The sequence below is a fragment of the Notechis scutatus genome, chromosome 8 (assembly GCF_049901735.1).
Source record: "Notechis scutatus isolate UNSWTSFEM ecotype Mainland chromosome 8, rNotScu1.2, whole genome shotgun sequence".
NCBI lineage: Eukaryota > Metazoa > Chordata > Lepidosauria > Squamata > Elapidae > Notechis > Notechis scutatus.
Window position 1 is genome coordinate 9,977,101 of NC_142016.1, and position 23,709 is coordinate 10,000,809.

At 44.8% G+C, this 23,709-nt stretch overlaps 1 protein-coding gene across 1 annotated transcript in view; it reads right to left on the reverse strand.

The window, feature by feature from the left end:
• The window catches only part of RUNX3 (RUNX family transcription factor 3), a 92,708-nt gene extending 69,709 nt beyond the window's left edge, over positions 1-22,999 (reverse strand). The window contains exons 1-3 of the mRNA XM_087970612.1: positions 21,891-22,999; positions 7,139-7,295; positions 436-540 (exon numbers count right to left, since the gene is read on the reverse strand). Coding sequence (XP_087826738.1) covers positions 436-540; positions 7,139-7,295; positions 21,891-22,154 — 526 coding nt within the window. The 5' untranslated portion in view covers positions 22,155-22,999. The remainder of the gene's footprint in view (positions 1-435; positions 541-7,138; positions 7,296-21,890) is intronic.
• Positions 23,000-23,709: the final 710 nt, after the last annotated feature.

Here is a 23,709-nt window from a genome sequence, read left to right on the forward strand (position 1 = left end):
TGAATACATGATGCACTTTGCAAACGCAGTGATTGACAGCCAGGCCAAAAAGAGAGTATAAAATCAGGCACGACTCATTGAACAACCAGCTTGCTTAGCAATGAAAATTCTGACCTTAGTTATGGTCGTAAGTCCAGGACTACCTGTACTTCTTCTCCTCTCCCAACCTACGTTCTGCTGCATCCCAACCAAATCAAGACAAGCTCTTCTTTCAGTGGTTCCCACTGGCCATCCTGGTTACATTTCCTCCCCCAGCAGAACCCTCCATTGGAGACGATGGTGATGGTGGTCTCCGAAATATCCACAACAAGAAGCACGTTTCAACATTTGTCAGTGACATCTAGTTAATCCAATTTGGCCACCAAGAGGATGGATGCAGAGAGAGAACATGAGAATAGGTACCAATTTCCTTTCTGAAAATAAGAGTTCACTTACTTCTCGGTTCCCGGGGACCATCGACGGTCACTTTAATAGCCCGGTGGTATGTAGCGACCTGAGTAGGGTTGGTGAAGACTGTGATGGTTAGCGTAAAGCTTTTTCCTTAAAAAGAAACAGCAAAGAGAGGATAATCAGAGGGGGGAAAAGGCTGCATGAATTCAGGAACGGATAGGATCCTCTTTAATAAAGTACGCAGTTCTATTTTTGTTAAAAAAATAAACTATAACCAAATAGGGCAGACTAACAAAATGCCTGTTCTGCATAGAGAAGTTACCCATCCATGTTGCATTTCCAAGCAGATCTGAAACTGAGACCTTCTTGTTGACAATTTTGATTCTCAAGCTGACATCTAGAAGGACACAACATTAATCAACGTTGAATTTATACCTACCAGTATAAATCTTACAATAAGCTCAGCACCAAACAATGCTATTTCAACTGTACGTATATTTGCTAACCTTGTGTACACTCGAACATTCACATAACATTCTTATTTTGGGGGTGGGGGGGTGGGCAGGAATGCCTTTGATCAGACTTGACTCCCGGTGACTGCCTGGGCAAGTCCCTGCAGTTTTGTTGGCAGGACTTTTTAGAGTGGTTTTGCCTTGCCTGTTCTTCCTAGGGCTGAGCGAGAGGACTGGCCCAAGGTCACCTGGATGATTTTGGGTCTCAGGAAGGACTAGAATGCACCATCTCCTGGTTATTAGTCCCTGATACCTTTAATCACTACGCCAAATTAGCTCTCAGCATTCTTAAATACTGTACAGGTATTTAAGAAAATTACAAATTACAACCACGATTAAGCCCAAAATTCCTGCTGCTAAGCGAGACAGTTGTTCAGTGAAGTTTGTTCCATTTTACGACCTTTCTTGCCACAGTTGAGTCCCTGCAGTTGTTAAATTAGTAACATGGTTGTTAAGTGAATCTGGCTACCCCATTGGCGTTGCTTGTCAGAAGGTCACAAAAAGTGATCACATGACCCCAGGACACTGCAAAAGTCATAAATGCGAGTCAGTTGGCAAACAGCTGAATTTTGATCATGGGACCATGGGGATGCTGCAATAGTCATCAGCGTGAAAGTCATTTTTTTCAGTGCCATTGTAATGTTGAACAGTCACTACTAAACACCACTAAATTTTATCACAAACTTTTTTAAAATAATACAATTCTTTGATTTGTGCAATAAATGTTTTCTAAATCTAAGTTAAAGCTCTATGCAAATGCCAGTACGATTTTGTTGTCACTTCATTCGCTAGGATGTATTTTGGTGATTCTAAATTATTCATCAAATTGTAAAACTGACCCATAGTTTTTCTTCCATCCATGTTAGACAAATGATACAATTGATAAAAATTTGTGTTTCTTAGATGAAACACGTTTTCCTAAAATATATCTCAGCTGAACTTGAATCATGGTATAAATTAGATTGCCAGTATCTCTTATCTCCAATTAATTCAGTGCGGGGGTTTATTTATTTTATATTTTATTTTGTTTTATTATTTTGTTTTATAGCAGCCAACTCCCTTTCTTTTGATCTTGACTTTTCAGTTCTTCCTGTTGCAGTATATGACAGTTAGAGGAATTTGTTTCGGGTAAAAGAAAACATAATATTTATTTCATCATTTTCAAAATGCTTGAGGATTTTATTTAACAAATATGAACTAGTATTGAGGAATGTTTTTATTACATTAGAGGAGCCAGAGATTTTCCCAATAAAACATAAATATAAGTTATGCTCATAATACTTCTTTTTATGTATGGAAAACTTCCTGTTTTTATAGAATTGTCTAAAGTTTATCTGCAAATGTTTCTTTTTCTTCTACAGAATGTGGCCGTTTCTTTTTGCTCATTAATTATAGTAATAGATGAGGATACCTTAAACTAAATGAGCAGGATATTCTTTGCAGTCACTATTTCCTTATCTAGGAAATGTTTTGATTGAAAGGGCATTCATTCCAAACCACAGTGTTTCTTAACCTGGACTGGTTTCTGAGGTGTGGACTTCAACTCCTAGAATTCTCCAGTCAGCAAGGCTGGCTGGGGAATTCTGGGAGTTGAAGTCCACACCTGGGAAACTAGTCCTGGTTGAGAAATGCTGCTCTATCACTTTCTTGGCCGACCCCTCCATGCCTGACAGGGAATTCAGCAAATTCCAGGTGTCTGACTCATCTTCCAAGATAGTTTTCATTTCTGTGGCTTTGTGGTTTCCAGGTGTACACATAGGTCTTTTTTTGAATGTTCAAATTGCAAATGTGAGGAAAGTGCCCCGAAGTCATCAAGAAACCTTCTCTACCTTCAGAACAAGGAGAGCTCTGGTGAATCTGAAGGCAATTGAGTTCCTACCACCCTGTCTTCAAACCACATAATCACGGCCTCCTTTGCTGAATACTGGAGATACTCAGCCACTGCCGGTTGGAGGTGGAGTTATAGCATTGTCGGGCTGCCTGGCAAACCAGGGATTGTGGTCAAACAGAAGAAGTTGATAATGAAATTGGTTAGTTTTGAGCCATGGTGGTGCAGTGGTTAGAGTGCAGGCTACTTCTGCCGACTGCTGATTTGGCAGTTCGAATCTCACCAGGCTCAAGATTGACTCAGACTTCCATCCTTCCGAGGTGGGTAAAATGAGGAGCCAGATTGCTGGGGGCAATAGGCTGAGTCTGTAAAACTGCTTAGAGAGGGCTGTAAAACACTCTGAAGTGGTATAAAAGTCTAAATGCTATTGCTATTTGCCAGCATCTCGGATCATGAATAAAACCGAGGCCACTTTTATCTTAGCATATGAAGCATATAAAAGAATTGGATGTGGCTAGTCTAGGAGGAAAAAGGACTATGGGTGACATGATAGTAGTGTTGCAGTATTTGTCACATAGAAGCGGGGTCCGATTTTACTACCGTTTGTCATGGTTGTTAAGTGAATCATTTCAATTATTAAGAGAATCGTGGAGTCGTTAAGTGAATCCAGCTTCCCCCATTGACTTTGTTTGTTGGAAGCTGGCTGGGAAAATCACAAACAATGATCACATGACTCTGGCATGCTGAAACCATGGTAAATATATGCCAGTTGCCAAATGCACAGATTTTGGTCATGTGACTATAGAGATGGTGCAAGTGTGAAGACTGGTCATAAGTCACATTTTTATTACCATTGTATTTTCTAGGAGCCATGGTGGTACAGTGGTTAGAATGCAGTATTGCAGACAAACTCTGCCTACAACCTGGAGTTTGATCCTGACCGGCTCAAGGTTGACGCAGCCTTTCATCCTTCCACAGTTGGTTAAAATGAGGACCCAGATTGTTGGGGGCAATATTTATAAATCACTCAAAGTGTTGTAAAGCACTATGAAGCAGTATATAAGTTTTAAGTGCTATTGCTATTGCTAAATGAATGGTGGTAAGTTGAGGATTACCCGCATTAATATCTCGCTAGGGTTGGGTTGCACCCACTGCCATAGTTCCCAGCAGGGGTGAGTTCCAGGATAAAAAGATCATAATTAGAAGAAGAAAGGGTTTCAAATCTCAACCCAGAATCTGACTTCAGCATAGAAGGAGTTAATTAAGCAAAAGGATGGATACATTCATATATGCAGCTCACGCAGTCCCATTTCCAATCCAAAATATTCCATCCAGAAGGGGGGAAAAAACCTCAATCATTACCAATTCTGCTAAAAAAAACAACAACCCTGTCCTATGTATGAAAATATTTTAATGAGCTTGATAGACGTTTGATCAAAAGCTTGTCTGCAACAGTAGACAAAGACCCCACCTCGCCACCACTTTTCTAAGCTTGGTGCGAGTCGAAGAGAGAAGAATTGAAATCAAAGGAGTCAAGACTACTGTAATTTCCCAGTCCAGACATGGAGACCCAAGTGGGGGCTCCTAATGAATTCAAGAGTCAAGTTTGGACTGAGCTAAGTTCACGTTTGGAACTCTGTGTAAAGTGGATGGAAAAAAGAAGAAGGGGGGGGGAGGGGGAGGAGGAGACTTAAGCAAATAATTGAGTACAGAAATGAAAGCGTAATTCATAAAATCGAAACATTTTCCATTCATCAACCTGCAAGCAGTTAAATGTGCTGGGGGGTGGGGAGGAGGAGCAGTTTGAAAGAAAAAAGACTGCCTGCCATTTGGGGAAAAGATCCAGCAGGAAAACGGAAATGCAGAAAAGAATGTAAACTAGTTGGGTTTCACAGAGCGCAACAAGTAAACAGTTATTACATGCAAAACATTTCTAAGATCATTTGCCGAAAAGCCCCAGAAATATTTTTTCACGATTCCTGGTTGAGGGATTTGACATTTGGGGGAAGGCGGGGAGGGGGAAGGCCATCAGGCCACGGTAAGTCTTGGAGCTCCTGCCACCTTTTGCAGAAAGAATGCCTGCTAAAGACAGTGCTTGAGTTGCAAAGAAGACTGAATTAAAGTCACCCTGAGACCATTTTGATCAAATGATTGCTGTTTTATTCACTGATCATTCTAAAGGGTCTACGTGTCAGGGTTGACCTTGTGGGGTGTGTGGCTGTGTTTGGCTACCAAAAGGCAAGATGATAGCTGCAAAAGCGCAATTGAAGCTCCATGTTCAACTGTAAAACACGCATACACAAACACAATAGGTGAGTTTCATCGGAAGAGAATATTTGTAGCACAGGATTGAACTGTGGCGTCCTTGGTGGTCTCTGAGCTTGGGGGTTTTCTTGCAGACGTTTCATTACCAAACTAAGTAACATCATCAGTTCCCTAGTTGTGCATCGATCAATGCACAATCACATTGCACTGATGATGTTACCTAATTTGGTAATGAAAACCACCAAGCTCAGAGACCATCAGGTGAATTTCAATCACACCAATGTGGCTATGATCATTATTTTTTGACCATACCTCATTCTTTGCTCGAACGGGTTTAAGGCTGTTTCCCATGAATGCACAGAGACATAATAACCATTGGTTTAGATTGCTAAAGATTCAGGAGGCTTCCTGCAGCTTCAGTCAGCTGCAACTTCCCCAGGATGAAACCTTTGCTGGATCATATGGTCACAATGTAAAATCTCCTCCTTACAATAATGAATGAATTACTCTGACAATGTTGTATGGTATAAATTGTTTCTGAATAGGGAGGAGTTCTGCTGCTGGAATACATATAAACTTTTCATCACAGTAAACCTAGCTAAAAGAAACTATGTAAGAATTATGCTTGGACAAGAATTCCTTTCATTTTCAATCATTTATCCAAAGAAGAGTATATTTGAATTGTACAAGATTGAATTCTAGAGTCCCTGGTGTTCTCTGAGCTTGATAGTTTCCTTGGAGAAATTTCATTACCAAACTAGGCAATAACATCAGTAAACTACCAAGGTGTGGTGGAAGGACCCCACCTTTATCCAAAATGTGATGAAAAAGGCTGGGGATATTGATGGTCTAAACCCCAACACACCTTCCATGTGCACACCGCACCATGAACTGGGATAGCCTTGATAGAAAATGACAAGTTTAGCTCGGGGCAATACTTAGTCTAGTGTTTCTCCAACTGAGCAACTTTAAGATGTGTGTGGATTTCAACTCTCAGAATTCCCCCAGCCAGGATGGCTGCCTGGAGAATTCTGAGAACTGAAGTCCATACATCTTAAAGTTGCCAAGTTTGCGAAACACTGATTTAGCCTCTAAGCCTTGGGACAAGGGCCATAAAGCCAACAGCAAACAGAAGCCAGAAAATGAAAGAGATAGGGCCAAGCTAAGATGAAACATAATTAAGCGTTAATCAAAATGAAAGCAATTAAACACAATGAAAGCAATTACTCCCTGTGAGTTCATAATTAAGCATTAAATGTTACAATTCAGCAGAAATATTTGGAGAAGATTTAAAATCATCCACAAAGGATTGAGGGGGAGACATACAACCGTGGGACTATTGTTTATACCAGGGGTCCCCAAACTTGGCAACTTTAAGACTTGTGGACTTCAACTCCCAGAATTCTGCAGCCAGCATAGCTACTGATGTTTCCTTCCAGAACTTCATATGCACAAACGTTTAATCCAGAGCACACTTCAAAAACCTTACCCAGGTAGTCCTCGACTTAATGCTATTTAGTGACCGCTTGAAGTTACAGCAGCACTGAAAAAAAGTGACTTATGACCATTTTTCACTTACGACCACTGTAGCATCTCCATGGTCACATGATCACAATTCAGATGCTTGGCAACTGGCATGTATTTATGACAGTTGCAGGGTCATGTAAATCATCTTTTGCAACCTTCTGACAAGCAAAGTCAATGGGGAAGCCAGATTCACTTAACAATCACATTACTAACCTGACTACTGCAGTGATTCACTTAACAACTGTGGCAAGAAAGATTGTAAAATTGGATAAAACTCACTTGACCACTGTCTTGCTTTAGCAACAGGAATTTTGGGCTGAGTTTTGTTCAAGGACTAGCTGTTTCTCAATTTTACAATAAATAGAGAACATATTCCCTATTGTAACAGAACATTCTCTTTTATTAATAGAGAACATGCGGATGTGCATGCACGCACGTGCACACACACACACAGAGGTGGAATACTTGAACTTCTGCAACACATCAGTTCCCACCAAGTTAGAAATGCCTTCATTCTGGCTTTAAATATGCCCCAGAAGAATGGGAATGCTGGCGAAAGAGGTTAGCGATTAGAAAACCTGCACTCCATCAGCTTAAGCTCCTTTAAAGTCCTTACCTCGGCCACTCCGTCCGACAAAGCGAAGATCGTTGAACCTGGCCACCTGATTCTTCATTACAGCTGAAGCATTCCGAAGCTCGGCCGAATAGTTTTCATCATTACCAGCCATGACCGTTACCACTGTCCCATCAGGAACGTCTCCAAGGGAAACCACCTAGAAGGAATCAAAGGTGGCATTTAGAATTATGCAGTAATTAAAACTCTCTATTAAACAGCAGATTCTCAGCAGTTCTGGAGAACCGGTAGCAGAAAATTTGAGTAGTTCGGAGAACCAGCAAATACCACCTTTGACTGGCCCCACCAACCCCATCTATTCTCTGCCTCCCATTGAGTCCCAGCTGATTGGCTGGGTCTTCTTTGGTTGCCCTGCACAGGAGAAAGGAGCTGGAAAGCAGGTTAGTGGGGTGGGGAGGGAATGGGGATTTTGCTGCATCCTTCCCCTGCCACACCCACCAAGCCATTCCCACAGAACCGGTATTAAAAAATTTTTGAATCCCATCACTGCTTGTAACCATTCAAGGGGCATTTTGGAGCCAGGGCTAAATATTATTTAACATGAGCTGGGTAGGTGTGATGTGGGTGGAGGGCACAGTTAGTTCTCTTGGGTGAGCCCCAAGTTGCAATCCTATAGAATCACTGAACCACAGGACTGGGAGGAACCTTTAAGGCCTTCTAGTCCAATTCCCTGCTCAAGGCAGGAGACTTATACCATCCCAGTCAAATGGTTGTTCGCAAAAAAGAATAAACATACTTAAGGCTGCAGTTCTAAACCGTGGCCTTCCCAACATCCGGATATATTGGCATTATAATTTGCAGAGGTTCCTGTTCACATAGCCACAGAAGCAAGTCAACAAGAGAAAATAAGGTTGCATTAGATTGTTATTGGGGTGATGTAAAGATTGAAGAACTTGATTTGGAAAACTTTGAATAGAACAGAACAGAATAGAATAGAATAGAATAGAATTCTTTATTGGCCAAGTGTGATTGGACACACAAGGAATTTGTCTTGGTGCAAATACTCTCAGTATACATAAAAGAAAAGATACAACCATCAAGAGTCAAGAATCATAAGGTACAAACACTTAATGATAGTCATAGGGATAAGCAATCAAATCATGCTAGGAAACGGTCAATATAAATCCTAAGGATACAAGCGACAAAGTTACAGTCATACAATCACAAATGGGAGGGGATGGGCGATAAAGAGTGATGAGAAGATTAAAAGTAATAGTAATGCAGACTTAGTAAATGGTTGAACAGTGTTGAGGGAATTATTTGTTTAGCAGATAATTTACATTTTCCACCATTATTCTGGATATGTTTTCATAGGATATGTTTTCATGTATTTATTTGATGCATTATTTATTACTGCAATTTCTATACCACTCAGTTGCAAAAAAAAAACTAATTATGTTTACTTATGCAGATATTGAGAAAATGTACATTTTGAAATGTCTTTCCTTCTCTTTTCCTTTTTTTGAAACATCATTTAGATAAACATTTTTAAAAAATGATTAAATGCATTTAAATCTTCTCATGACCAGAATCAGGACAGACATAACAAAAAGTTATTAAATTAATATATTCCCCGACTACCCACAACTCTGGGTGGAATTATTTAAAAATGAGTAAAAATAAACCGGGGCAGGAATGAAATTGTATTGTCTATTACTAATTTTAAGGACAACCTTTTCTCAGAGTAAACCCTTTGAATGCAGCACACACATAAGATCATCTCACGAAACGAATTATTTTACGGTGGCTGAAAAGTCTAGTCAGCTTTTGACATTAACAAAAAAAATGTGTTGTGTACTGACCATGTTTCTCTCACTGCTCTGGCATTCTTTGACACATATCCTTTATATGGTTCTAAATGTTTGTCGTTTTGCATGGCATTGTAAGTGCTTTCCTTTGGGATGACTTTGGAATGAAAAACTGGGTTGACATTATACTAAGAAAAGAAAAGAAAAGAAAAGAAAAGAAAAGAAAGGAAAGGAAAGGAAAAGAAAAGAAAAGAAAAGAAAAGAAAAGAAGAAAAGAAAAGAAAAGAAGAAAAGAACAGAAAAGAAAAAGAAAAAAAGAAAACAGCCACTCTACTTTACGTAACAGAATAATAGACTTGCAAGGGACTTTGGAGGTCTTCTAATCCAACCTCAGGAAGCCGCATATTCTTTCAGAAATGGCTATCCAATCTCTTATTAAAGATGTGGAACACCCACAACTTCTGAAGGCAAGCCATTCAACTGCTTCATTGTTTTAACTTTTAGACACAGAATAAAATTATAATATATTCCATTATTACTAGTATCTCCTAAGCTCTTGAAAAAAAACAGTTATTATATGTATCAGCCCTAAAATACAGGCATACAAACACTTATCTGAGGAGTTAAGTCTAGTGAAATTAACACACACACACACACACACACAAAATATTAAGCTATTGCATCTACATTCAGTAAACACTTCAATTATTATTTGGCAGGTTGTATTAATTGAAATCTAGGCAACTTCAATCAATATTTTAGATTAGCATTCAAAAATAGTTTTTAAACCACTGATTTCATAGCAGTTCCCTATTACTACTTTTAAATCACTGTTAACGCAGGGTGATTTACAAAATAGATCAAGCAAGATTTGTAGCATTGCCTCATTCTTACAACTAAGTCATGCAACCTATTTGTTTTGTTGTAAAATTTGTGCAGGGTTTAATTTCCTCAGTAGATCTCAAAAAATTCCAGGATCACAGCTTTCCCATGGTAACTTCCCTATGTAACTATCTGCCATTGTCTAACAACAAGTAATAAAAATACTTGTAGTTGAACACATCTGAGAGTCATCAGGTTAGAGAAGAAACATGATAGTTGCTATTTTTTTCAACTGGTATCCATAGAAGTTACAGTAAAAGATTATCAGGACATTTTTTATAAAGTTTCAAAAGTTATTGCGTGAGGCAAAACTCTTTATTTTTATCAGGATAAAATGAGATGCTTAAATTGGATGGCTGGAACTGAAATATGTTTCTTAGGAATGATTCCATTGATGTTCCAGAAATACATCCATTAAGACCAGGCAACTTTCAGAAAACAAAGCTTTTGACAAGTTGATTATTATAAGAGTTACAGTAGAAGGAGAAATGTGTTATAGAGATTAATTGTTGATTATTTCATTGTTTATTTAAAACTCCATAGTTTGTGGACTTTTAGAGAGATTATATTAGACCCCAATAATTTTTTAAAAATTATATATCCTTTCAGGTCAATAATTTTTTTTTTTTTAAAAAAAGCAAAACTAATAATGTCTTTACCAGAACCACACCTTACATTTGGAAAAAAGGAATCCAGTTTTGACAGATGAAAAAAGGAATCCAGTTTCGACAAAATCCAGTTTTGGCAGACTTCTTTTCTCTCTAACTTTAGCATGCTGGGCTGGGGGATTCTGGGAGTTGAAGTCCAGTTTTTAAGTTGCCAAGTTTGGAAATGTTGCACTATGGCAATCTGAAGATGTCCCTTCTATCTCTAACCAAGAAATGAATGCATAGGGTTATACCAGTGACATCTAACCCTAGTTAGATTAACATCTATATCATACAATAATTCTTCAAGGTGTTGGAGGGGCTATAGAGATAAGGGATCATTTTACCCTAGGTTATGGTCATGTGATAAAATAACATCCATTTTTAAGTTGTTTTTTTTTTTAGTAAAATTAGTATTATTACGAAACAAATGGTTGAATGCTCTTGTAAGCTGGGACTGTGACCTTGAGGGATACGATCTGATGCTACACTGAAAAATAGGAATGCAATGGCTTTCTTGCAAATTGTGTCTCAGTGTTGGGAAACTCTATTTATAATTCATTAATATTAATCTTGACTCTTGATGAATGTATCTTTTCTTTTACGTATACTGAGAGCATTTGCACCAAGACAAATTCCTTGTGTGTCCAATCACACTTGGCCAATAAAAGAATTCTATTCTATTCTATTCATAATAGAGTTTTTTCAACCACTTGATTAAAAATATTTATTGGTAAAATTAGGATAATGAATCTTCAGGAGCCAGAATCACAGTTTTGTCACCTCTGGAGACTTTATATTTATTATGTTATTTTGTCAATGAATTTTGTCAATTCTCTTGTTATTTGAACATGAACAACTTTTGATTGTCTTTCTTCTTTTCTGCTCCTTATTACAACCTATATTCTTCACTTAGTTTTTGTTTTTTTTCCCCCCTGTAGATTACTATTCAGTAACAGTATAATTGAAAAATTGTTGGGTTAATATTATTCTGATTATTTGGGGTTTTTTTTTCACCTAACAATGACTCTTTTATTCAAATCAAGTTTAAATAAAAATATCGTAAAGGGACTTTTTCCAAAAGGAAACTGGACTTTCTTGGAGGTTTTCCTTTTGTTTTAAACATTTGTGCTTCTCATCCAAGATGCCTCTTCAATTCTTCAGAAAACTGAAGAAGCGGAACATTTTCAAAAACAACAACAAGAAGGTCCAGTTGCCTTTTGGAAAAAGGACCTTTCAGATAAACATGATCTGGATGACTGAGACTCTCCCTAGGCATTAAATAAAACATTAAATTAACATTTAATTCATGATTTATTTTTTACACAAGCCATTTCACCCACCTTATTTAGGCTTTGATTAAATAGGAGATTTGTTGATGCTTAGAGTGAATAATTTGGTATATTTTTCCCCTATTATCAAGACCACCTGAGAGGTACCTGAGAGGTAACTTGGTTGTGATGTATTTTAAAAACTAGTTTTCTTGATAGCAATGTCCTGTCAAAAGTGGGAAACAATGTATACAATCCATTTAATTCTGCCCAAGTAAGCCACAGCTTTAGGAAGTATGAGCCAGTGGATCAGGTCTTACCTTTCTTAAGGTCTTACCTTACCTAAGCTCTCTCAAAAGTGTTTTCCAGCCTTGCCAACTTGAAGACAGGTGGACTTCAACTCCCAAAATCCAGTCATTTAAAGCTCACCCTTCTTTCATTTTCTATTACAAGAAGGTAACAGGACAACTGTGCTTTTAATTCAAAGGCCTGCCTGTATACCCATTTTTCCCAGAAACAAATATGAATCTAAGTAGGGACAGTTTACCTGCAAATTTAGTGGGAAATTAATTGCCTCCTTAAAGGAACCTTGCAAGAGAAGAGCTGTGTTAGCATGCAGTTGTCAAAAAATCAGGAGGCATCTGATAGCACATTTTATTAAAAGGTATCAGATTTTGTGAGCTACACCTACTACACTATCAAGGCAACAACTCAGGGGCTTGACAAAGAAAAACAAATGTTATCTCGGGATTAAACGCCTTTCATGTGTGACATGATGTAGTCAGTTTAGTGCAATGGATCAGGCTCTAACTGTACAGACCTGCCCAGTATACAGAAATAAACCTTGTAGAGATCAGTAAGACTTGTTGAGTGGCTGTAGGATTACAGCCTAAAAGTGTATAATTTGGTAGCCTCACACCCAGTTCAACTTCTCTTGTTAATTAGTTTAATGGCTAGATTAAGACCTCGCTTTGCTAAATTATTATTTTTGTTTATGCAACACCCTCAGAGGTTCATAATCAGAAGAGGCTGTTTCCTGCCTCAGGAGCTTCCCTGTCTTAAATGCTAATATATTCTGGCAGCACTCTTGAATTCATACACACCAGCAAACCACATGGCAGCTTTGTGAGATGGGTGACCCCAATTGGAGAGAGATTTAGATCCTAAGCCAAGGTTTATGTGGGGTTTATTAATTAAGCCACAAATGCTGGAGTTCTGCAGCACGCTCAGCCGCACCACAGCAATTGGTTTCATGGCTTTGAGAGATGGGTGACTAAACCCATACAGAAAGAGAAGCTGGTTTTACTAAGCCATAATTGATCATAATTCATATTCTAATTCCACCCCCCACCCACCCAGCAGTTATTCTTCAAAGTGGAAGGGTTCTGGAATTTCAGGTTTATTGGGAGTGGGGGGGGGGGATTTAGTTCAGGAAAGACTCCAAGCCAATTGAAAGACAATGGCCTCCTTCACAGAGGAGCCCAGGTGTTGGGTGCAAGCACCTGGACCCATAGGTGCAGAGTCCAAGCCAACTACTTTATTATGTTCTGCCTTTATTACAGAAATCTCCCCACTCTGGCAGCCTATGTCTGGGAACAAGTAGATGTTCCAAGGACTTTAGTGGGGGGCTTTTGCAGTTATATAGTGACTCCAAGCTGGTTTTATGCTTGACCATCCTCCCAAAGAGGCTGGGAGCTTCCCAACATCAGGCAAAGACAGGTAGGATTGGGTTCATACTCATGCCAAGCTATACAGGTAATCCTTAACTTATGATCATAACTGAGCCCCAAAATTCCATTGTTAAGCAGTTGTTAGGTGAGTTTTGCTCCAATTTATGATCTTTTGGTCACAGAATCACTGCCATTGTTAAGTCAGCAACACAGTTGTTAAGTGAATCTGGCTTCCCCATCGACTTCGCTCGTCCAAGGGTTCCAAAAAGGTGATCACATGACCCTGGGACCCTGCAATGGTGGTAAATACATGCCAGTTGCCAAGTGTCTGAATTGTGCTCACACAACCCCAGGGATAACAGCCACAAAGGGTCCAAAGGGGCGAAAAGTCACCTTTTTTGGGGGGGTGCTGTTGTAACTTCGAACAGCCACAAATGGTTGTAAGTCAAGAACTCCCTGTCTTTGACTTTGATTTCATGGAATAAACCAGAACTGCGAGGCTCATCCAACCCACTAAGCGCAGGGCAAAGAAACCGCAGCAGCAGCAGCAGCAGCATGGCTGAGATGGGAGATCCAGCCCACACCTGAGGCAAGACTACGGAGCTGACTGGAACCAGGCAAGGAGGAGGAAGAGGAGGAAGAGGAGGAGGAGGAGGAGAAGGAGGAGAAAGAGGAGGAGGGGGGGCTGGTAGACCGTATGGTCTGGCTGCTGCTTTGGAAATGAGAAAGAGCAGCTCAGCTAGAAGTCTCCACTCAAAGGAAGGTCCCTTCTTGCATCCTGTCAGGTCGTCTCAGCAGCTCCTTGGGACTTCCGGAGAGTTTCGCCAGATCCAGAAGCCGGGGACCCCTTCTAGGCTGAGCACAGCCATTACTGGGGCTTATGGGAAAGGGAATCCTTTGGTTTCTCTTAAGGGAAAGGAAGAACCTGCTCCAAAATTAAGTTCTCCATTTTTTGGACTGGGCAATAATACTTCCTTCCTTTTTTGAGGGGAAAAAAAACAACCCACAAAAATTTAAGGGCCATGGTTTTTATCGTTCCAATTGCTTTTCATTTTACTGCCCCCATTTCCTAAAAGGAGGCACTCGGTTCAGATGGACTTCATGCAGGCGTAAGTTCTGAATAGGGAAAAATATGGACCCAGAGGAAGATCGCTGGAGGGTTGCAATTGATCAACAGGGGCTGGGTCACACACACACACACACACACACACACACACAATCACTATGCAGCTATTTAAAAAAATATCCATTTGGATCCAGGATTTTGTCATGTTGTGGAAATACTTTTCAAATAATTTTCAAGAAACTGAGATCCTTGTGGGGGAGGGGAGCAGTTGGGGAGTTCCTTAGAGAAATATTCTGTGGCTTTCAATATGGTGCCTAGCACCACAGCCATCCAGGACGATCCTTGGCAGGTTGATTTACACAAGAGTAAGCATCAGTAAAGAGATAAATGGTTGTTTAAAGCCAGGTTCAGTCTCTGGCTTCTTTTGCTTCGGAGCAAATGGATGGCAGCTTTTGTCCTAGCAATAAGAATTGAAAATAATAAGAGCGGCAGAAACAACAGCCATCACTACTGCAGCCCTGTTTAAAAGAGCCAGCTCCCTCCTTTTAAACCAGTTCTTAAAATAAATTCCAAAATTTATTCCTGAAGGACTTCCCCCCCCCTCCCATCCTGAAATCTGTTTGTCAATAAAGCCAGATTTATTTCTTCTCTAAGAGGAGGATTGTTAAAGACAAATAGTATTTTTAAAAGGTCCTGAACTACGGGAATGGCAGTGATGACAAGGAACAGGATGTGTTAAGGCTTAAGAGCTGATAGTATTCTGAAAAGAAAAGAAGTGAAAAGAAAAGAAAAATATTTAGCTTCCTTTGCACTTAATATAGAGATATGTGCCACTACCTTTTTTTTTTTTAAAATAAAATTAGAAATTTAATAAATGTATGTAACATACAGGTCCCTACTATGTATACTTATGAGGTATAAAGAATGCTAGTGAAATATCCTTCCTTCTTTCCTTCCTTCCTTCCTTCCTTCCTTCCTCCCTCCCTCCCTCCCTCCCTCCCTTCCTTCTTCCTTCCTTCCTTCCTTCCTCCCTCCTTCCCTTCTTCCCTTCTTTCCTTCCTTCCTTCCTCCCTCCTTCCCTTCCTTCCTTCCTTCCCCCTTGCTCAGGTGCCGTTGACATGAATGGGGACTCCCGAGACATGGATCGCGCCTACCAACCGATCTTTGCCGGGCAATGAATCATTTGCAATAGAAACGCCATTGCACTTAATGGGCGCCCTTGCTAGCGCCTCACACTGAACTGGTCCTCTTCAATCCCTCCCGGGGGTCAGTCTTATGCGGTTCCTCCAGGCCGAAATTTGATTTCCCCCCTCTCCACACTCCCAATTCTAGGCCCGGCTCGTTTCTTCAGTGCTGTCTGCAGGACTGCATTTGCCCAACGGCTGCCCCAGGTCAGTGAAGGGGTGAGTTAGACTTCCGACAACGAGTCCATTCAGTTCATCGGGTTAAGCGTGTTGCGTGAATGAACGCAGCCAACCTGTAGAGCAGAGGTCTCCAAACTGGGCAACTTTAAGACTTCTGGATTTCAACTCCCAGAATTCTCCAGCCAGAGTTGAAATCCCCAAGTCTTCAAGTTGCCCAGTTTGGAGACCTTTGCTCTCTAGAGAGACGCGATCCTGTTGCGCCTTGGGCCCTTCCCGGAGCTTCCAAAGCGCCCGAGAGGCTCTTTCTACCCGCCCAGCGTTCTGCTCCGCTCGGCCTAGTTTCCGGACTCGAACACAGAGCGGGGGAGAGCGGCGACAGGGCTGCGGGGTCCCGGTGGGAGCTGGGTTCTTCCCGGCCGCTTCCTCGGGTTGCCGCCCGGCGTTTCTCGGCTGGCGCCGAAGAAGGAGCGCTGCCGGGATAGTTGCGCCCCTTTGCCCCGGGCGCGCTTTGGAGAGCCTTTCCGCCACCGAAGCGGAGCGCACGAACTGGCCCGGCCCATTGAGGACTAGCCGGCTGCCAAGTGTCTATCTATGGGGATCGTTTGCGCATCTGGGACGCTGGGCTCCTAGAGATTTGAGGCTTCGCAGCTGGAGGGGCCAAAAGGCAGGCGCTCTGCTTCGGGGCTTTAGAGAGAGAGAAAAACAAAACCCGTCTGTCTACTCGGAGAAAAGCAAGTCCCACGGGTATGTCTGCATCAAATAGTTTAAGGCCGGAGGTGCAACAGGTTTAGATGCCCGGAATGAGATGTGGGGAGGATTCCTCCGACTCCGCGTCTCTTTGGGGCAAAGAATTGAGAAGGGCAGAATTCCCAAAGTGCTTTTTTCAAGAGGCAACTGGGCTTTCTTTTGTTTTTCCTTGAAGGCCTTTCGCTTCCCATTCAAGAAGCTTCTTCAGTTCTTCAGAAAAGTAAAGAATCAGTCCAGTTGCGTTTTGAAAAAAAGCACCTTTGGGACAAACGTGACCTGGATGACTGAGAATCTCCATAGAGAAAGGCAGAACTTTTTATAATCAGGTTCACACAACACACTTTTCCCTTAATATGGTTTGTTCATTTCCTGGCTTGGCTTGATCTGCAAACCCGGCTATTCTTGGCTTACCCAGAATGCTCAAATGCTCACCTGCTCAAACCCCCACTCCTTAACCTCAAACTATCCACTATTGACCTCACCCCATTCTTAAGAGGTCTCTAAGGGGCGTGCATAAGTGCACCATCGTGCCTCCCGTCCCTGTCCTATCGCCCCCATTTATTCGTACTGATTTCCTGTATTCTTACTCATGTTTATACTGATACCTATTATCTTGTAAGCGGTTGACAAATAAAATAAAATAAAGTCGCAACGCGCATTCTGGTGGTCGGGTTCACCCAGGGCATTGGGTTGAGCAAAAGTGGTGAGTTATCTTAGGGGAAACCAGGATGCCACCATAAGCCCAATTAAGGTTTATTGGTTTGACCAAGGCGTATTGTGTTTAAAAAAAAACCCCACCAAGGCTTTTAAAATGGGGCTTTAAATATAAAGAGCTGTATGAACCCAGATTCCAGATCTTTTATGTATTGACTAATTCTATATTCTCAAATAAAATCTAACCTTACCGGAAAGTTTGCAAACAGTTTTTTTGTAAAGTGAGGTCTTGGAAGTCCTCCGGGAGAAACAGCTAGTTTTGCCTCCTTGCCTGTAAATTAACTCCGCCTTCGCTCTCTCTCTGCACTGCCTGCAAATTAGTTTTTAATTAATTTATTTCAATTTCTGCATCTTTCCGATCGGAAGCCTACTTCGTGCTACCTACCATTGCTATTATCGGTAGTAAGCAATATTCTTCAGTTGGCAGCCCATCAAGAAACAGTTACTTCAAAATGCTGCGGTTGCTTTCATTACACCTGTCTATACTGGTGTTGCAAAATATTAGAAAACGATCACCTGGCGAGGGCCCGTTGGGGAGATCTGGAACGTAGGACTTCCTAGGGAGGACAATCCGGCTTCTAGAATTCCGGGATGGGAATCTTAGGACCAACCGAAGTGGAAAAGGGAAAAACAGGTTATAAAGACCCGTCTCCGTTTTAACTTAATTTAACGTTGGTTTTGGTGGGTTCCGCCTGAATGTGGGCAGTGTCTCGAATTCAGGGTTCAAGATCCGCTGCAAATCCGGACGAGGATTCGGGAATCAGGATTTAGGCAGCTGAGAATGTCGGGAAAGGTTTTGGATACCCCGTCCGTCCCCATAAGGCAAAGGATCGCAATCTCCAAAGGAAAGAAATAGGATTCAGGGTTGATCAAAACAGAGCCGCCATTCTCGCAGCCTCGGAAAGTTGGAGGATTAAGCTGGCGTTACATTTAAACTGCCGCGGGAAGAACAACGGCGCAAAGATTTACGAAGCGGAGAAAGAGAAAGGAAAAGCGAGCCGCTCGGTTGAAAGGATTAATTAGCCCCTTTCTGCAGTTTCTTTGGCTTCTCGTTGGAAACCCTCTGGAGTTTGATTCGCTTCACCTCCCTGTGTCCACGCCGGAAAGTTGACCGAGCGTCTCTAACTCGGAGAAAAAGGGGGGCGAAAGTCGGGAAGAGGGGAAAAGGAGACGCCGCGCTGCGATCATCCCACAGCTGCCAAAATGCGGAGCCCGATTCCTAAGAGAGCGAAGAGTGCGGGGGGAGAGGGAGGGAGGGAAGGGCGGGAGGAGGCAGCAGCGGCCGGGGAAGGAAGAGGGACGCAGAAGTCGGGGATAACTCGGATCTCTGGAGAACTGCAAGGGGGCTCGCTTCCCTTGTCACTGGGGCAGCTCCGGATTCAAAAGACGCGTCTCTCCCCTCCCCCAAGGAGCTTTCCGATAAGATTGTAAAGCAAGAGGCAAAAGCGACGCCGCCTGGGACGGACCGTCTCCGGTCGGGGCACAAGAGGCAGAGGAGACGCGGCTCGTCTGAACGCCTAACGAAGCAAGCGCTGGGATCCTGCAGCCTTTTTTTTTTTTTTAAATTTTTTTTTGGATCCCAAGTCACCCGTAGAAAGAGATTAAAGGATTAATTGTAAAGTGCCAAATTTAAAAAGGTTTTTTTTTTTAAAAAAAAAAAAAAGGGGGGTGCATTTTTCCCTTTGGCCCGAAGATTTGGAGCAAGGACTATTAATGCAGCTTGTTTCCCCCGCTGGGCGCACAGGGCTGGCTACGCACTTGCACTACACCACGATCCGCAGAGGATCCGAGAGGATGGAAGTTAAAAACTCGGAAATATCTAAACGGTACCAAGGTTGGGAAGGCTGGCTGCATTTTTGCCTAAACTGCGAAAAAGTAACGGGGTGAATTTGGTTCTTAAATAACAGACACCCCCCCCCCTCCTTTCCCCGCAGTAACACTGAGGACTAGAAGCTTAAGTCAAAACCTGCAGGACACAGGCCAAGCTTTCTGTCGCTCAGGATGGAGCTGAGTAAAATCGAACGCGCTGGGGTTGCTTGAGGTTGACAGCCTCCCCCCCCCCACACCCCGCCATTCTTTACCCAAACTCTCCCCTTTTAAAAACCAGAAAACAAAGCGAAGCAAAAGAGAAGTGGGGCAGGCGCTAGCGAAAGAGCCCCCCGGAGTGGGAAAAGGAGAGAAGGCCGGCCTTCAAATATTTATTTATTTTGGAAATAAATTCAACCTGACAACAGACAGAATATTGTGTGTGTGTTTTTGTGTGTGTGTTTTGTTGTTGCTATTTCGTTTCGGTAGATCTTTTGGGACGAAACGACCTGGCACGAGTGTGTGTGTGTGTGTGTGTAGAGAGAGAGAGAGAGAGAAAGAGAGAGAAAACATTTCTGGGCATACTCCATTCTCCTTACTTTAGGACTACCGAATATTTGTGGGAAATCTTGTTATTTCTTATGGGAGACGCTGCCTCATCTCCCATTTCTAGGAAGTTTTTGAGGTTATCGCCATTTTTCTGAGGGATCCTATTTGAGCACCTTCACTTCTACTTTCCTCCCGCGCCTCGACAGGGAAGCAAGATTCCCGCGGGGGGGGGGGGGGGGAGAAGAAAACGCGGCCCAGGCGTCCAGTGGGTGAGTGAGCGTCGCGTTTAAATTCCGGAAAGCAAGTGACTCTAGGCTGGAGGAGATGGTCTGGGTTCACACGGATACAATGGGGTGGGCTGCTCGGGAGTCCGAGAGTGTCAGAGGAGCCCAGATGAAATCTCGGCCTGTGGCGTGTGGACGGGGGCGATGGTAGAAGGCCAGCCTTGTTAGTTTCTCGCAAGAGACTGAAGGAAGGCCGGTCTGCTCCCCCCAATTAGACGTTGATTCAAGAGGGAGGGTCAGCCCTGCTACTAATTGGGGGTTCACAGTTTATCCGTGGGCACCGGAGGAGTTATGTTTTTGGGGGGGGGTGGGCGTTTATTTATTTTTTATCTTATAAGTGGCCAACTTGTGTAAGCTGAGGGGGTACATTCATACATACATAAATACATACATACATACATACATACATACACACACACACACACAGAGTCGTTTATTCGTAGCAGAAGAATCTGTCTGTCTGTCTGTCTGTCTGTCTGTCTGTCTATCTATCTATCTATCTATCTACCTATCCATGTTGTGCGAATTTAACTATGACGCCAAACTTGAGTTTTGGAGGGTGTCTCGGAGGAAAAAAAAAGTTATTTTTCCTACCCCGAGTACGGCAGGCGTCTCTCCCGCTTAAAAAAAACAAAACTCTTTCCTCCCCTCGCTTTGAAAAAGGGGAATTTTCTTCCGCTTTTCGTAGCAGGGAAAGGCCTACAGAGATCGGAAATCGCCATCTCCGCCGCCGGTCCAAGTTCGGGAGAGGCCCTGCAAACGTTGCGTTCCCCTTCTGAAATTCCCTTGCGCTTGCTTATTTAAAAGGGAAGGTTTTTAGCTCGAGGCTGGGTTGGATTGCTTGTTCTTGCTCTTTTTAAGGAGTGCAGCCTCTGCACGGATATTATAGAGCAGGGGTCTCCAACCTTGGCAACTTTAAGCCTGGAGGACTTCAACTTCCAGAATGCCCCAGCCAGCAAGCTGGCTGGGGCATTCTGGGAGTTGAAGTCCTCCAGGCTTAAAGTTGCCAAGGTTGGAGACCCCTGTTAATATAGAGCATAATGGCTTATTTAAATTTCCCGATCGCTTTTACATTGCCTTGCGCTGTTTGGACGGTAGACTGCCTCGAGCGTAAGTACGAGGCGAGGAAAGAGAAAGGAAAAAAAAACATTGGAACTGTGTTTGGGGGAGATGATTGAAGTGGATGATTATTCTATATTCGGTTTGTAGACGGTTGAATTGGAGAAAAGGGTTCCAAGTTCCTTTGGCCGAATTGGGACTTTTCTTTAATCCCGGCTAACTTCCCGGCGGGGGCGGCGGGCACTTTTGTGGGGTTTTGTAGCGCTCGGGAAAAAATAATAATCAAACGACCCTCCTGCAACAAGGGAGAATCTCGGCCTCCTCCCAGCCCACCCCAAGCCTCCGGACCTGTCCGGCGACCACGCCCTCAAGCTGACCTGCTTGTTGGCCAGGGACGAGTAGATCCCAGATCCGGGAAAGTCCGGAGAGCTGGGTGGGCGAAGACGCTGCCGGCCGCCAAGAGCCGAGATGCAGCCGAGCGATAGCGGCCACCTGCTCGCAGAAGCAAGTGGCGGGGAATACCGCAGGCTTCTGGGATTTAACATTGAGGAAGCTGCCTGCCATTCAGCCTTGCGGTTTCCCGCAGGAAATTAAAGGCGCTTTTGGCCTGCCAAGGTTTTTTTTTTTGGAGGGGGGTGTAGGGGAAACTCCCTCGTCTGCTTGGCAGAGGGGCGCGCAGAGGCTTCGCCCCGGGAGGGGAGGAAGCGGGAGCTGCTGGCTAACCCTGCAAACCGCTTGCCGAGGTGTGTGTGTGTGGGGCCTTTCGCCTGCCTTCCCCCCCCCCGCCCGCCCAGCGCCCATCCCGCCGCCGCTTTTGCCGTTAAACCGCGAGTCCTCCCGGGCGCTTGGGAAGCCCGCTCGGCAGGAAACATCTGCGCGCCTCTCCCAGGCCCTGCCCGCTCCGCCCAGCCTCCCCTCCCGGCTTACCTTGAAGGCCACGGGGAGGGTCTTGTTGCATCTCCAGTGGGAAGGCAGCACCGAGCACAAGAAGTTGGGGCTGTCGGTCCTCACCAGTTCTCCCGGATGATCGGCCAAGACGTCCACCACCGAGCGCGCCGACTCGGTCCGGCTGCGAGGTCCCGGGACGGGCGCGCTGAGGGCGCCGCTGTTCTCTCCCATCTTACCGCAGGGGAAGGCCGTGGAGGGAGGTGTGAAGCGCCTGCTGGTGCTCGGGTCTACGGGAATACGCATCACAACAGCGGGCGTTAGGGGAGGAAGGAGGCGGCGGCGGAGCTGCTGCTGCTGTTGCTGCTGCTGCTGCTGGCCGAGAGGCGAAGGAAAGGCGCGCCCAGGGCGCAGCGAGCCAGGTGCCCAAGAGCGCACGGCGGGCGGCCGCTCCGAAGCCGGGCGCGGGAGAAAGCCGTCCCAGGGCCCCCTCGCGCAGGTCGGGCCCTCGCCGCCACTGCCAGTCCCGGCCTCTCCGGCCGCCAGTCGCTCCTTGGGGCGCAGCTCTTCCCGGGGCCCCGTTGCGCTTCTCGTGCTCCTCGCCGCCGCTGGCGGGGCTCGGGGCTCAGGCGCCTCGGCGGAGGGGGATTCCCCGGGACCGAGAGATCCGAGCCGGCCGCTGCAGCTCCGACGCGCCTCCTCTTCCCGCCGCTCGGCGTCGCCGTCCCGGGGCGCTGGGATCCCGAGCGCAGCCCCGAGGTCCGCCGGCCGCGGTGGGGAGCCCGGAGGCGCTCAGCGGGCGGTTGGCCGAACCCCAGAGCGCTCCTTTGGCGCGCCTCCCGCGCCCCTTTCCAAAATCCAAGGCGGCTCAGGCGAAATCAAGTTCGGCTCCGTCGGGGGCAGCGCTCGGGGTGGGGGCTCCCTCTCCCGCAGTCACGACGGAGGGGCCGGGAGGCGAGCCGGCAGCATCCCGCGCTCCTCCAGGCTCGGCGGCTTCTCTCCCAGCGAAGGGACCGCGGCGAGACCTTCAACAGGTTTCAGCTCTCTCTCGCTCCGCCGGGCTCCTGCCCCCGTTTCCTGCTCCTCCGCCTGACAAGCTCGCCAGGCGCCCTGCTCGCTCTCCGCCGCCCGCCCTCCGCCTCCACCGCCTCCTCTCGACGCGTCTGAAAGCAGCCGAAAAGTGGCCGCGGTTACATACGGACTCTTTCCTTCCTTCTTTCTTTTTTTCCCCTCCTTCCCCTTCTTCTTTTCCTTAAAAGTTTATTTACACAGAGGTAGCCAGGGGGCGGGGCGAGGGGCGGGCGAGCCAGCCACTCAGAGCGGCGGCGGGGGGGCGGGCAGGAAGGAGGGGAGGAGGAGGGGTCTGCCTGGACCGCGCCCCTTTTCGAGGCAGCCCCCGCCCGCTTCCTTAGAAAGAGGGAAAAAACGTGCCGCCGCGGAGGGTTTTTTTTTGGGGGGGGAGCAGCGTTTTGGGGTCCCCACGCCTCTTTCTGCTCCTCTCTTTTAGCGCTCTCGTTCCCTTCCTCTCCTCGCAGAACGAATCGACTCCCCGCTCCAAACATGGATGGCTGCCCCGGGGACGGTTTGATGGTTGTGAAAAGTGGAGCCGCTTTCCGTACCCGGGTTGCTCTTCAGACGGGTTGGGTTACAACGCCCGCCGTTGTAAGTCCAAACCACGCGAAGGCGAGCATCAGGCTAGGGAAGGCTTCCCCAGAACGAACGTGTGGAGCTATAACTGGAAGGGGGTGCAAAAGCCGAAGGGTTAGTTGGTTCACACAACGCGTGAAAGAGACACTCCCTAAATCCGGCCAAGCCAACTGCATAGGCGCTGTTCCTACGTTGCCTTCTCGGGCCGCCTGCT